The sequence below is a fragment of the Bombus fervidus genome, chromosome 2, assembly GCF_041682495.2.
Source record: "Bombus fervidus isolate BK054 chromosome 2, iyBomFerv1, whole genome shotgun sequence".
In the NCBI taxonomy this organism is placed as follows: Eukaryota; Metazoa; Arthropoda; class Insecta; order Hymenoptera; family Apidae; genus Bombus; species Bombus fervidus.
Window position 1 is genome coordinate 9,670,882 of NC_091518.1, and position 15,085 is coordinate 9,685,966.

The 15,085-nt window shown below is 36.6% G+C and overlaps 2 protein-coding genes across 5 annotated transcripts; one reads left to right on the forward strand and one right to left on the reverse strand.

Moving 5' to 3' along the window:
• Positions 1-648: 648 nt before the first annotated feature.
• Positions 649-11,937, reverse strand: LOC139995640 (uncharacterized). Of its 2 annotated transcripts, XM_072019270.1 has the most exons (9): positions 11,187-11,937; positions 10,091-10,179; positions 9,722-9,886; positions 9,504-9,620; positions 9,093-9,425; positions 8,455-9,020; positions 8,219-8,364; positions 6,775-8,153; positions 649-6,678 (listed from the first exon to the last, which is right to left on the reverse strand). In XM_072019270.1, exons 1-9 carry the CDS (start codon positions 11,212-11,214, stop codon positions 2,392-2,394), a joined length of 7,110 nt encoding a protein of 2,369 aa, XP_071875371.1. In that variant the 5' UTR covers positions 11,215-11,937; the 3' UTR covers positions 649-2,391. The 2 variants fall into 2 exon arrangements, with proteins under 2 accessions (XP_071875371.1, XP_071875381.1); XM_072019280.1 differs by lacking the exon at positions 10,091-10,179.
• Positions 11,938-11,965: 28 nt separating this feature from the next.
• On the forward strand, positions 11,966-15,070 carry Rangap (Ran GTPase activating protein). 3 transcript variants are annotated; one of them, XM_072019461.1, is made up of 6 exons: positions 11,966-12,228; positions 12,789-12,917; positions 13,050-13,469; positions 13,541-14,343; positions 14,424-14,648; positions 14,712-15,070. In XM_072019461.1, the coding sequence occupies exons 2-6, from the start codon at positions 12,800-12,802 to the stop codon at positions 14,931-14,933; spliced, it is 1,788 nt and encodes a 595-aa protein (XP_071875562.1). In that variant the 5' UTR covers positions 11,966-12,228; positions 12,789-12,799; the 3' UTR covers positions 14,934-15,070. The 3 variants fall into 3 exon arrangements, with proteins under 3 accessions (XP_071875562.1, XP_071875572.1, XP_071875551.1); XM_072019471.1 differs by having other exon boundaries at positions 12,792-12,917; XM_072019450.1 differs by lacking the exon at positions 11,966-12,228 and having other exon boundaries at positions 12,590-12,917.
• The last annotated feature ends 15 nt before the right edge of the window (positions 15,071-15,085 follow it).

Consider the following 15,085-nt stretch of genomic DNA (forward strand, 5'->3'; position numbering starts at 1 on the left):
AACTATACATAATCGATTTGAAAGATGACACAATATATAGTTACAATTATGTAACTATATATTCTTATTTGATAAAAAATATTGCATGTCATAATCCACAATTTTTTAAATTATAAGTTTCAATAATAATGTAATACGTATCTGATATAGAATATTATCGAATTGTACAATGCTACTATAATACACATTATAGTATTTTATTTTTTGCCTAACTATGTCATTCAAATAAATTTTGCAAAGACTGTAATAAATAATTATGAGACTATATTTGGTGAATAAGATAAAGATGATACACTCAGATACGATTAAAAATTTCTTGGATATTGTCTCAAAATGAAAAAAAGAAACTTATTTTGTTAATGAATTTTGAATCAGCAATTTGTTCTTAATTCGTTTTAGTATCCAACAGTATTTAACTAAAATTATTTAATAGAAATGTATGAAAAGATACGTTATGAACTTTTCGAACAACTTAATATAGCATATTGGATAATATTGATGACATAATGCATCTGGACATGTGGCAAATAATTCAAGTAGAAGTAAATTTTATTTCGATTTCTAGAGGTTTTTGAATTATCATTTGCGCTATTATGTTTCATTATATGCATAATATACAAACCTACATAAAAACATAATTAAGACAAATTTGTAACAAACTGTGCTTTAATCTGTCATCAGATACATTTACAATATACATTTACAATATATATATATATATATATATGTATATATTTATAAGTTTTTAATATTCCGCTTCCTTCTGTTTTTTAGCAATAAGGTGGGTTAATGTATGATTGCGGCGTATTACACTTTATTTCGTCCTCGACCATGAGATACGACGCACACTCACGCCCGCTCACACATACACACGATGTACATACATCTTTCATCCTTGTCTATGTCCCTACAATTTCCCATTGTATTTTTATTCATCTTCTTTTTAATCTACCGCGGACGATTTTACAAGGTCTTTGACTTTGTAGATCTTTCTTTACATCGAGCACATCGTCTATGAAGGAGATATGTATTTTATATACAAAGAAACAAATGTTCTAGCTTACACACTAACGAATCTATATACTCTACACAATATACGCCAGCAACAGTGCGCTCGATATCATACAGAAATCTTTTGAAAATCAGACGTCACGTATACTCTCTCTATATGTTTCTTGCATGTCTAGTAAATTTTTTCTTATTGTTTATTTGTTTGAACACAAAAGAGAGGGAACAATGTATTTTTCCACAGGCAAGACAATTACGAGCACAGTTATGAAATGGGCCATCATTTTTCTTTTCTTTTATGTTAAAAAAATCGAATATTGCATAATCCGTATCTCAATATAGATTAAGAAAGAAAAAGGGACGCCATTGAGAGCGCGATAGATAAGAGGAACTTTTGATAGAAGGTTACTTCCAGCTACTAGCGACTCAACTTACGTCTAAACTGTCGACTAGTTATTAGAAAAAAACTATCAAAAATTCCTACAATAAGTAGGCTTATTCTTTATGTACATATGACTACATAATAGAATACCCTTGAAAAGGTAAACTATTTTCATTCTGATATATCGTGTAAAAATTTCAAAGATTCGTATGGTTTTTAATAAAAAAGAAAATAAACGCGAATGGGAAAGACAAGCCGGTGGAAAGACCACAACATCCTGATCTCGCAGAGAGCTTTTAAAAACCCGTTATTCGCTAGTCAATCAGTAAAATAATATTTATAAAAGAAAAAAAGGAGAAAGAAGAAAGAGATCAGAAAAAATAAATGATCGAAAATCTTGCACCGCGTTCTTTTTTACTGTTTGACCTTTCACGAGTCTGTAGTGCATCGACAATCTCAAGGGATATAGTAATCAGTACAGTCTTCCACCCTTATCACAGTACCGAGATTTTTCTTTAAAAAAAAAGAAAAAATAAAAAAGTTGTTAATGAAAATAAAAGAAATCATTGTGAATTATACGTGCATAAACGAAAAATAAATAAATTGCTTCATTAAAAAAGAAAAAGAAAAAAATTACGAAGGTCATTATCATTCTATAATACACAAGGACTTCATGCCTAGTCACATGGATTAAAGAGGAAAAACATCGATACCGTTTCCTTTTCCCTAGAAAGAAGAAAGTCTTGATTACGGTTGAAGAGCGAGATAAAGTTAGACGAAACAATATTTACAATCGCGATAAAATTTTTTATCGCATTTCACCCGAATGGTGAATAAAACATTAACGCAACTTGTTCGGTAAAACAGAAATCTACTGCCAATGTTATCAGCAGATAACATATTCGAAATATCATTTCCTCCAGCTTCTCGATGGGGACGGTATATCCACCGCAATGTCGCATACAATCGTTCCAAAACGCCCATTACAAAGATTTTAACGGCTAAAGCCAGGACGGTCGATGATGATGGGGCGGCGGTTGAAGCGCGTACAGGGAATGAATGTACTGTTGATAAGCGGTCGGATCCATCGTTAAGTTTGGCCCATGAGGCGTTACATAAGCAGACACAGGAGGCCCGTAAGCTGCTGATCTCTGAGCGGAATGAAGGAAAGGGTGAGGCGGATAATTTCTCGGCGGTTGATTGCTAAGCTTGTTACAGGCTTGTTGCGTGGCGTCTGTAACTGGCGGAACTTGCTGTTGTTGTTGTTGCTGCTGTTGCCTGAGCGCCATGCTATAGTAACTATTTGGATTTCGAAACTCATCCAAAAATGCGAACGCAGCCGCTGCAGCTGATGCGTCTTTATCGTAGAAAGGTGAACTGGTCGTGGTACTGGTTGACGTAGCGAAATTAAAGGCACTCCCAGCTGGTGGAACCATGGTGGTATTCTTTAGACCAATCGAGTCAGCTGATGTTCCCGTGTATTGTGGAAAACCAGGTATACCTGTAGCAGATTGTGGTTCCGTGCTAACCACCGACGAGACGCTTGTTACGTTTTGTTGCTCTTGCTGTTGCTGTTTACTCTTTCTGCTCTTTTTCGTTTTCACAGGTGTCGACGTAGAACTACTAGACGCTTCTCCACCTCTGCGAGACGACGACATTGACAGAATACCCTGTGTATTCTTCGCTGCTGCTGTCTGCAAACTTTGAAGCAAATTCAGATCTATTTCCGCTGCGCCGGATGCTGGACTACGAGCGTACGCCAGGTGTTCTGGCTTCGTCTGTGGTGGTCGAGGAATGGTCAACAATTGTTGTTGTTCTTTACCAGTACGGCTGACCAAACCTAAGCCTAGACGTGCATACGCTGGATTCGTCGCTACAGAGTCGGCTAGGTTGCCGACAAACGCAGTGTCGAACTGACTAGCTGAAACTGCTTCAGGTTGCGGCAGTGCCATTATGGGGTCAAAGCTAAATTGTTCCTGGCCCGTTCTAGCTGCTGTTTCCTGCGTCAAACCGCGAGACGCCTCTGTAGATGATTCATTGTAAATTCGTTTCTTCACTGGAGGCAAATTACTGGTCGAGCTGTTTACCGGTCCGCTGTTAGTCGCAGCCTTTGAACTAGCATCGAAGTAATGTGGACTTGGATACACGGGTCTGGAATTTGGCATCGGATAACCAGACGATTGGAAACCACTAGGATAAAGTGATTCGTGAGCTGTCAGATTTTGTTGGAATGCTAGGATTTGTGACTGATCCTGCGTTGTGTGTTGTTCACTGGTACTCGACGTCTTACCAAGGAACGACCGCTGTGGAGCGTACTTCTGAGCGTTCAGAGAATTGCTGAGGTCGGTGAAGCTAGGACGCTCCTGGGACGATTGTTGCTGTTGTTGTGGCTGTTCCTGACTGCCGTGCCTCGAAACAGACCTCTGGAGGTCGATATTAGGATAATTATTGCCAAACGTTGGTGGGTATTGGTTTGGTGACTGATAAATCTGATGATTCGCATTTAGGTTTAACGATGCAGCCTCCGGTGGTACAGCAAAATTCCTCTGCTGCTCCGTGCTCGAAGACTTCTCCGTAGTACTAGATTTCAAGTAATCAGTCCGATGTTCTGTTTCGTTTAACGTTGACGACACTGAAGACTGAATATACGAATGGTTCTGTTTATATCCGTGGGAATAATTTGAAGGTGTCGACGCAGCTTGTGGATATTCTTCTGCGTTCTTTTGTGATTGTGGTTGCGGTTGCTGTAGACTATAGTTTGTACTTTGTTGTGGAGACGGTTGCGAGTAATTCGAAGGTTGTTGCGAAGATTGCGACGCCTGTGATGTGCATGTAGATTTTTGCTGAGGTGACGGTTGAGAGTAGGTGCGGGTTTGCTGAGGCGATGGCGCTGGTTGAGTGTAAGTATGTGATTGTTGAGGAGAAGGCGATGGTTGAGAATAGTTACGGGACTGCTGAGGCGATGGAGACGTTTGAGAGTAGTTCCGGGACTGCTGAGGCGATGGTGAAGGCTGAGAGTAGTTGCTTGGCGGTGGTTGTTGAGGAGACAACTGCGAATAATTTTGTGGCGTTTGAGGCGAGTGTATCGAATGTGAGTAATTGGCAGGTTGTTGAGGAGAAGGCTGAGAATACTTAACTGATTGCTGAGGCGATTGTTGAGGCTGTGAATATGCTGCATTCTGAGGAGAAGGTTGAGAGTATGAAGGCGGTGCTTGTGGAGAATGTTGAGGAAAGGTTTGGATTTGTTGAGGCGAAGGTTGAGAATAGTTTCGAGGTTGAGGCGATGGCTGGGAGTAGCCTGTTGTGAGAGGTTGAGGTGAGGATTGCGTGTAGTTGGCAGAATGTGTCTGAGGTGATGGATGTGAGAAGTTTGAAGATTGAGACTGTTGAGAATACACTGGAGGAGGTTGAGGTGATGGCTGGGAATAATTGGAAGGTGGCTGTGGTGATGGTTGAGAATAATTGGAAGGTGGTTGTGGCGATGGTTGAGAATAATTGGAAGGTGGCTGTGGCGATGGCTGAGAATAATTGGAAGGTGGCTGTGGCGATGGTTGAGAATAACTGGAAGGTGCCTGTGGTGATGGCTGAGAATAATTGGAAGGTGGCTGTGGCGATGGTTGAGAATAATTGGAAGGTGGTTGAGGTGATGCTTGAGAATAATTGGAAGGTGGTTGTGGTGATGGCTGAGAATAATTGGAAGGTGGTTGTGGCGATTGCTGAGAATAATTTGATGGTGGTGGTTGAGGAGACATCTGGGAGTATCCAGACGACTGCTGTGGAGATTGTGCATACGGAGAAGGTTGTTGTTGTGGAGATGGTTGAGAATAATTTGGCGGTGCTTGGGGAGAAGCCTGAGAGTAAGGTGAATGAGGTTGTTGAGGCGAAGGTTGAGAATAATTAGCAGCTTGCGGAGATGGCTGAGAATAATTGGCAGTATTTTGTTGCGGAGATAGTTGTGAATATTTAGGTGTAGATGGTTGCTGAGGAGATGGTTGAGAATAATTTGATGGTGGTGGCTGCGGAGAAGGTTGAGGATATATCTGTTGTATGGGTTGTGGTGAATGCTGTGGATAAACAGGAGATTGACTCTGATTAGAAGATTGCAATGGTTGATTATATGACTCGTTTTGTGTCGAATTCTGAGGGAAATTAGTTTGAGGAGATCGCTGAGGAAATGTAGGTGATAACTGATGATACATCTCCCCAGAATTTTCTTGAGGTGATTTCTGAAACGTTTGATGCGACTGTTGGGTCGGTATCTGGGAATAGAGAGGTGCCTGTTCGTACGATGATGATGGATAGGCTGGAGATAATGGATGATTTTGTGGGGATGGAGTGGGGGGTAATTGAGCGCTGTATCTTGGAGGTGTAGCATAATAGGGACTATTGTAAGGGCTACTTCCCGTTGATAAAGCGTCTTGATAGAAACCGGCTCCTCTAATCTGTGGCTCGACCGAAGCCATTATCGGTTGACCTTGCGGAGATCGACCTGAACGTCCAGGTGGTGACTCCTGGGAGAAACTCGAAACAGATTCACTTACACTACTACCACCGGTACTCATTCTTCTTTGTCTACCACAAAACACTTCCTGCAATTCACCATCTTTCTTCATTATACCGTCCTCCGATTCTTCGTCTTTCTTCTTCGACTTTGGCGCTCCGAACGCTTTAAACCAAGCACTCAAATTTGGCGTTGCTGTTTTGGGCTTTTGCGTGTCCTTCGCGTTAGATTGATTATCTTTAGACTCTTCTACAATGGCAGGTGTTTGCGTTGTCGTTATTCCAGATGTTTTCTCTTCTCTAAGACTAGACACTGGAACTGCAGGAAGAGTATTGTGGTCTTCTTCTTCATCGTCGTTAGAAAAGTTAGGGTTAGGCGAAGAAACTAAACTTTTACAAATTAATTGTATGGAATCCACGTTTTTCAAAACAGTTCCTAAACTAAGTTTTGGTTCCTCGTTCGTGTTCTTGTTCGTTTGATCGTTGTCGCTGGTCAATTGCACGGTCATTTCAGCAGCATTAACGTTAGGTAAGTTCAATGGTTTTTTTAGGAGCAAATTTCCCTTACTTTTTCCAGGTTGTAAGCGATCTATCGTACGTTGGATCTTTTTGGGCCTGCTAGGTCCATGAGGACCGAAGATTTTGATGGAACTTGGTCGTTTCCTTGGTGCTTCTACTTTTGGACCTGATCGGCCAGATTCGACAGACGAAGAATGAAATATTGGAGAATCACTTCCTGAAGAAAATTCAGAGAGTCTTGGTGCGTCATCTAACCATTTGTTGATGTCCTATTCGGAGATAAAAAAATAAAGTGCAGTTATATACAAAAATATTAAGTTACGTCTATCTACATTATGTAAACGTGAAACATAAACTATTCTTACATGAAGCGTCTGTTCTGTTGCTTGATTCAATGCTTGCATGGAGCTTTCTTCTTTTCCAAATCCTTTGGTATGCTTTGACTGAGCTACTTTTACTTTCTTAGTCTCAGCGACTTCTTGGTCTTGAGTCTTGACAGGATCTTCCATGATAGGAACTTTTTCTTCTTTTATTCCCTTTTTTAACTTTGGTCGTTTTACGCTGGATTTATCGCTGTCATGAAAGGTACTACCATTTGAAGGCACTTTTTTTGAATACATATTGTGAAGGTCGTTTTTTCCAGTTTTCTTCTGTTTCTCCTTCTCATTTTTCAATTTCTCCTCTCGCCTCCTCTCGCTTATTTTATCTTTTAAACCATCCAACGATTCTATATCTTTATCACCTATAAATGCAGGAATTTTCTTAGACGTATGTGTTTCTTTTGAATCTACATCACTTTCTAAATCTAAATCTTTGGAATCTATTTCACTTGATATTTCTCCGTTTTTGAGTTCATTGTTCTTCTGTTTTGATTTTTTCTCTTTTTCTTTAGTACGGCTTTTTTCAGACTTCTCGTCAGACTTTAAAGCCTTTAATCCCGTCTTTTCCTTCTTTCGATTCTTCTTAACTTTGATATGCTGCGTTTTTTCTTTATTCTCCGGTAATGGTTCATTTTCGTGAGATTCGGTTTTCTTCAATTTGTTCTTCTTCGCGTTATCTGTAAATACTTCCGTCTCCTCGAGTTCCTTCTTCTCGATTTTCTTATTTTTACTTTTTACGACGACTAGGGGCTCATAATCTTCTTCGAAGTCCTCTTTTCGCTTCTTATTCTCTTTCGATTCTTTTATTGGCCGCACATTTTCCGCTTCCTTTTTTTGTTGATGACGTTCTTTACTAACTTTTTTATCTATCTTCTTAAACTCCTCTGATTCTTTGGATGTTAGCTTTTTGGTTTTTAACAATAAATTATTTCCGTCAACGAGCTTCCTTCTTTTTGCTGTTATGACACTCGATTCAGACGTTGCATCCTCGCTTTCTTGCTCTTCTTGTTCTTCTTCGTTTACCGATTCTTCGTCCTTTGCTCTTTTACTCCTTTTCTTACCCCTTTTTTTCTTCGGAAGCTTATAATTTTTGCCCCGTTTTTCTTCTTCGTCGTTCTTATCATTCGCTTTAGATTTTCCTTTGCTTTCAGATTTATATGATTTCGATTTTTTCGTAGATTTTTTCGAACGTTTTCTATTCTGATGAGGAGACGTAACGCGAGAAGGACATGACGGAGATGCGGGAGTAGCAAGAAATGACTTTGGTGACGAAGGATCTTCGTCGCTAGATGTTTCAGATTCCAAGTAACGTCCCACTGCTTTGTCAAATGCTTCCTTAAGGTTAAATGCCATTTCTGTGTACTCTGTAATAGAAAAAAATATTTAATCATAAAATATGTATATCTTATTAAGAATAAAAAATACTAACCATTATCAGAGCCATTATATTGCCTACAATTATCTACTATAAGTCGAAAATCACGTTTGAATTCACTTAAACTTTTGTATAAACCATTTTCAAGTTTCTCCTCCATTGTACTAAGATCCATGGGTTTTCGCACCACACTATAGTATCTAAAACAATATATACACATAAATAACAAGAATAATGATTTTTGTATTTTGAAAATACCTAAAATTATATATAGAACTTTAGTATTATACCTTGGGGCATATTCTTCATCCACAGGATCAATGAATGGCCAAGCATCCACATGATCTTTGAGACTTTCAAGAACTTTGTGCATTCCAACACGACGTTCTTCTTCTTCAATTCCAAACGAGTAACCGTATTTATATCCGTAATTAGAGGATACATAATTTCCATCGCTATTACTTCCAATGCCTTTCTTTTTTTCTAATCCCTCCACTTCGTCCCTAGTGTGAATCACAATTTGACCAACAGCTGAAGCCAACGAATTATTAGTTTGCCGTCCTTTTTTTTGAATCGGCGGTGAAGGTAAGGGTGGAGGTGTCTCCTCTTTAACATAAACATTCTTTGAATTCTGAGTCCCCTTTTTACTCCCTTTGTTTGTTTTAGTTTTGATCTTCGATCTAACCATGACTGTTTCCATCTGTGTCGTTGGTTCGTGACTTCGAAGTACACGCGAACTATTACGTTGTAACAATTTGCGCCTTTGCTGTTTTTCTTTTAAATCAAAAAGTTTCGGGATTTCAGGCATGAAATCCTCGGACAGAGTACGGTAAAGTTTACGTTCGGTATCGTACTCCTAAGTATTATAATAACATCGTTAGCAGAATCTAAGGAATAAAATAATTAACTCGTTTAATAGGACAATTACCGAATCACGAAATTTTTCAACTAGACGGCTCCAGTCCTGCTGAGTAAAGCAGACAACCTGCCAAACACTTTCTTTTGCTTTCCCGTGTATTAAACTGTCCTCCTTCTTCTCCTCCTCTTCCTCTTCCTCCTTCGCCACTCTGTTTCGTCGTCTTTTACGCTTTTTATCCCTAGGCTTACTTTTCTGTTTGTGCGAGATGCTGTTAGAAGTATCAATGTAGTCCTCCCTATATAATCGAGTGCCGTAAAAGTACCAATAGGCAGAATTCTTACGATCATGTCCTAAAGGTTCGACTCGCAGGCTATCCGAGTCCAAATTACTTAATGATTGCTCCTAAAAGTTACGAAGCATAAATACACTTGTGACAATTTTTATAAAAAATACTTTCCCAGGCATTTTTTATATACATACCACGTCTTCAGCGTCAAGCCGAAAGTCGCAGAGAGCACGTAAAATTTCTACTTTTTGACGGAGTGGTAGTAACTCAAAATCTACATCTGTATTAAAAGGATTTTCACATTTGTATTCCTGAGAGCAAAATGAATCATGTATTACTTTTAATGATATATATATATATATATTATATTATATATATATATTATATATATAAAAAGGAAGAACCAATTTACCTGACATTTCTTTCTAAAAAGTCTGCGAAGAAACATCTGATAGTTAAAGGTTGAGATGTCATTGCGCGTGTCATTTGGTAAACAACCTTCGAGTAACCTGACTATTAGCTCCTGTACTAAACGTCCCTCAGTTCCACCATCCGTTAACAAAGCTTCTTCTAAATCCTAAAATAATAAATGATTGATATATATATGTACACGACTGAAGATATATAATCAAAAAATTGGTGCAGCCATGACAAAAGAATGCATAAGCTTTTAAGAACATAAGGCTGAAACATGGTCTATTTAACTTCCTATAAGCTGAAGCAGTACTAGCAAGTCTCATGTACAATGCCTACTCGTACGAGTCAGCATATAGGTAGGTACCTCAATATCAAAGTCCAGGAGATTGAAGGCAGCCCTAAATAATGAGCAGAAGTGTGCTATACTTGGCACCTCCCACCACGATTGAATGTCTAAAAAAATAAAGGAACAATTGAGAGTTCCTTCATATTATATTTCTTTAATCTCTGGAATATCTTTTTTGTATGTGCTTAGAATATTTCAAAAGTTATTGACTCAAAAACTTCATTGATGAAATTAAATATATATGATTGTGTAAGTACAATCTATATAAAGAAACAACTTCTATTTTAATATCAAAATTAATATTTATTTGTATATGTATATATTGGTTGTAGAATTGTACATGTACATCTTTATTTTAAAATAGTAGAAAATATATATTTATACTTTTATCTCTGTATTTTGTTATAAATTGCATTCTTGCAAAATATTAATTTTTATTTTATATCATTTATACTGTTATTTTAAAATGATATAAATATCTTTTAAAAATTTATATTTGCGATTTTTTAGTGGTAATAAATTTATAAATAAAAAAGTAACATTGGACTCATTTCTTAAAGTGGTAAGAATATATTCTAAATAATTCTTAACAAATATATAAAAAAGATATACAATTTCAAATAACATTATTTTTCTCTTGTTAATAATAATTATTAATTTCTATGTTTTCTTTAACTTGAAAATACAATTTTTGATAATTCACTACATAACAGAACTACTATTAACTAACAAAATCAAATATTTATAATAAGAAAAACTACATTTCAAATGAGCACAAAAAATTCTCTAAAAAAACATGTTCCAAAATATAATAAGATCAAAACCAATAACTTGATATAACAATACTAATGGACAAAAATACGAATATAAATGCTGTGTACGAATACTCTGTATAGAACGTAATACAATAGAGAAAAATAGCAAAAAAAAACAATGAAAATGATTCTCTGTTGCTAAACTTGAGGTCATTGACAAGGGCTCTCAATCGTAAGCATCGATCTTCCTAGTAGTACGTAATAATTACTATATAATAATTAGAGAAACAAAAAAAATCCATAAGATATTTCATAATAATAGTTTCATCTTCAAAACTAATAAACAATAAAAAGTTCACCTAGGATTCCGATGAAAGTGGGAAACATAACCCGTCCTGTGGCGGGCAAACCGGGCGAATCACGTCAGGGCGGATAAAGGTTGTTGAAAACAGCACGATGAATCGCGTGTTGCCTTGGCAATTTTTCCTAGACGAAACTTTATTTTTTTTCCTAGAGCAGTGTGTGATCCAAACTGAATCAGTTATGACTGACGAAGAGAGAAGAAAAACGCAGAAGGTAGATGGTTAACGCGTGTAATAGCCAAGCAAAACACTTTTCAGCTCGGTGGAGCTGAATCGTTTTTAAAATACCGGGATGCACATCAGAGGGCTATGACACCCATAGTCTTCGTAGAGATAAAAGAGCGGGCAATTCCACATAGCTTGGTCCTGCCTGCGTTAAACAGTGATTAGCGAAGTACATTCGTCCACTGGCAGTTCCCAAGGAACGGCTACCGCCGATTTTATTTTGGCTGCACGACAACACTGCACGGGTTGCCAGCGATGCGCGCGACACTCGCAACCATTCTAATCGGGAAACACTCCAGTCTCAAAACAACCACCAGCTTCTTCCTCGATAATAAATCGTGCACTAGTTTCGATCTGTGACCACATTAACGCAAAATAAGAAATGTCTAACGTGTATATATGGTCTCACTGCCGCGACAGTTTCAGTTTTCCCCTGGTTTTAAAATTCGATTTCATGTACGTGTTTGTGTGCGTATGTGTACGTGTGTTATGTCGACAAGGATAGTTTTCTGAGACGCACTACGCGGACGCACGGGTGCGGACTGTGCATTGGTAACTGCAACTGCGGGCGTATGCCTAAGAGGATGAGGAACATAGATTGGTTGATACGTTTCGCGCGAAATTCATTTAATTGAATTGTTGGTACTACTGTCTGGGTTTCTTTTTGTTAAAAAGGAAAATCTTTATTGAGATCTTTATCTTCATGAAACTACAATAAAACGCACAAACATATAGAATTGTGTAACATTTAAATTTCGCGTCAGAGATATTAAGGCAGATTCTCGATCCACATTTGCAACGTATCAAGAGAGAGGTAATAACAGATATGTACATTATTTAATAAAAGGAATCTTTTATGAATATTAATGAGCAATATTATTAGACTATAATACTATAAAAATAAAGCTGCGTTTAGATTTTTTTAATTTACATTTTATTCTATATAATTATGTAATAGTACAAATAGTTATAATACATCAAGATATAGATAAGTAGATTTTATTACGACATAATACACGCATAATACATGCATTTTGTTGTGGCAATTTCTATGACGTATTTCTGATGGATTAATACAATCATAAATGTAAGCACGCGCATTGGCTGAAAATCTCACATATACGTATATATGTATGCATATCATACGATACGTGTAGTTGAGAAAATTACATTATGAATTTTTGAACAGTTGGTACATAACTCCCGCGTTTACTAGCGCGTGGTGATGCATTGCATTTGTATCAACATTATGAATAAGCTTCGAAATTAAGTGTTATTCAAGAATAGTGTTTGTACTCCGAATTATTTGACACTTTATGTGACGAAGAAACACTAAAAAAAGGTTGATCATTACAAAGTGTGATTACATTTCAGTAGCTCAAACAATGTCGTCGTTCAATTTGAACGATCTTGAAGCACAATTACAAGATGTTACTGAAAATAATGCCGGTAACGGTGTCTCTTTCGCAAAAAAATCGCTTAAACTTGATACTGAAGAAGACGGTAAGTTATTTGCTATTTCAGTTTATACAATCTATTATCGTATATTTTTAGTATTTTTTAGAAGATTATACGATATTGTATAAACACTTTGAAGGTTACGTGAACTAAATGTTTAATTTTCTGTTTAATTAGCGTTGGAAATAGTCAAAGCAATACGAGCATGTACAAATCTGGAGTATTTAGACTTAGAAGGCAACACTTTAGGACCACTTGCAGCCAAAGCTGTAGCTCAGGCATTACAAGAAAATGGTACACTAATGAAACGTGCTCTTTGGAAAGATATGTTTACTGGCCGTGTAAAGACAGAAATACCAAAAGCTCTTGAATATCTTGGCTCTGCGCTGTGTATTGCTGGTACCCGCCTTTTTGAACTTGATTTAAGTGATAATGCTTTCGGCCCAATTGGTATTGAAGGATTAGCCAATTTCCTAACTTCTAGTTCTTGCTACACTCTTCGTGTACTGAGGTTAAATAACAATGGACTTGGAATATCAGGTGGAAAAATATTGGCAAAAGCATTATTAGATTGTTATAATAATAGTTTCCAGGGAGGTAAGACTTACCATTCATTCTGTTAGTTATTGAAGTAAATAAATAAATTAATATATTGGAACATCTTTCAGGATCACCTGCCTTAGCACTAAAAGTATTTGTGGCTGGAAGAAATAGATTGGAAAACGATGGTGCAAAGGCATTGGCATCTGTTTTTGAAAAGTTAACCAGTTTAGAAGAAGTCGTTATGCCTCAAAATGGTATATACTATGAAGGTATAATAGCACTTGCCAATGGATTGTCTTCTAATCCTGGATTGCGAATTTTAAATCTCAATGATAATACTGTTGGGCCAAAAGGAGCCCAAGCAATTGCCAAAGCATTACCAAACTTCCAAAATTTAGAACAACTTAATCTTGGCGATTGTTTGCTCAAAACACAAGGTGGTGTAGTTTTAGCAGAAGCGTTAGGAGTTGAAGGAAGTTATCCATTACTCGCAGAACTTAATTTAAGTTACAATGAAATCAGAACAAGGGGTGCCAATCCCATAGCTCTTGCTATGGCTAAGAAAGAACGTCTTATAACCCTACAATTGGATGGAAACCATTTTGGTCAAACTGGCCGTACTATTTTGCGCGATTCACTTATAATTTCTGAAAGAATTGGATCATTAGGTACATTAAATGATGATGAGAGTGGAGATAGCGAAGAATCTGATGAAGAAGATGAGGAGGAAGATGATGAAGAAAGTGATGAAAAAGATGAAAGTGAAAATGAAAGCAAAGAAAATATAGATAATAACAAGGACATGATTATAAATGGCAGCATAGTACCACCAAAAGTAACTATTGTGGAATTTTTAAAATCACCAACAGGAGAAAAATTATTGCTATTACCAGATGATGTAGTGCAAGATTTTATAACTCATGCCAAAGTAAGTAAATAATATTACATTTTTATTATTAACATTACCAGCATTGTATTATGTTTAACATTCCCTTTTTTGCATTTCAGAATTTGTCGGAGAATGATGCATCTCCTGAATTAAAATTCATCGAAGAGTTTACAAGAATAATTATGAAAGTATCAGCACTCAGTACAACTGGTTATGCTGATGTGAGACTAAGAACTCAGTATCTTACAGATGCTTTATATTCAAAACTATGTTCTTTTGTAACAGAAAATGATCAAATTTCTGTTTGGAATAATACATTGCTAGTCAACCTAGGTTTAATAAAAGTAAGTATTTTATGTCCTTGAATTACATATATTTCAGACAAAGGGATTTGTTTTATATTTCAGGCTGAAGATAAAAATAGTGGGAAAATTGATTGGAATTTGGAAGGATGTTTCAAAGCGTTAGAAACAGTTAGTCAAAAAGATTATTTTTTACAAGAGACACGAAGTACATTGAAATTTTTTTTAGAAAATCCAGTAAAAGTGAACAAAAAAAAAGTTATGGATTCGTTTGAAAATTCAAAAAACTCTCTTAAAGCTGTTCTAAATCGTATGCAAAGTACGTAATAATTATTGAATTATCTTTTGTATAATTGGTTTACAAAACATATGATATATGAGATATATCTATTTATTTTTAAATGCTTTGCAACTTGTAAAAATACAAATTATAAATTTTTGCAAAATAAAAGTGTTGCATCAAATTTTTACAAGTTTTT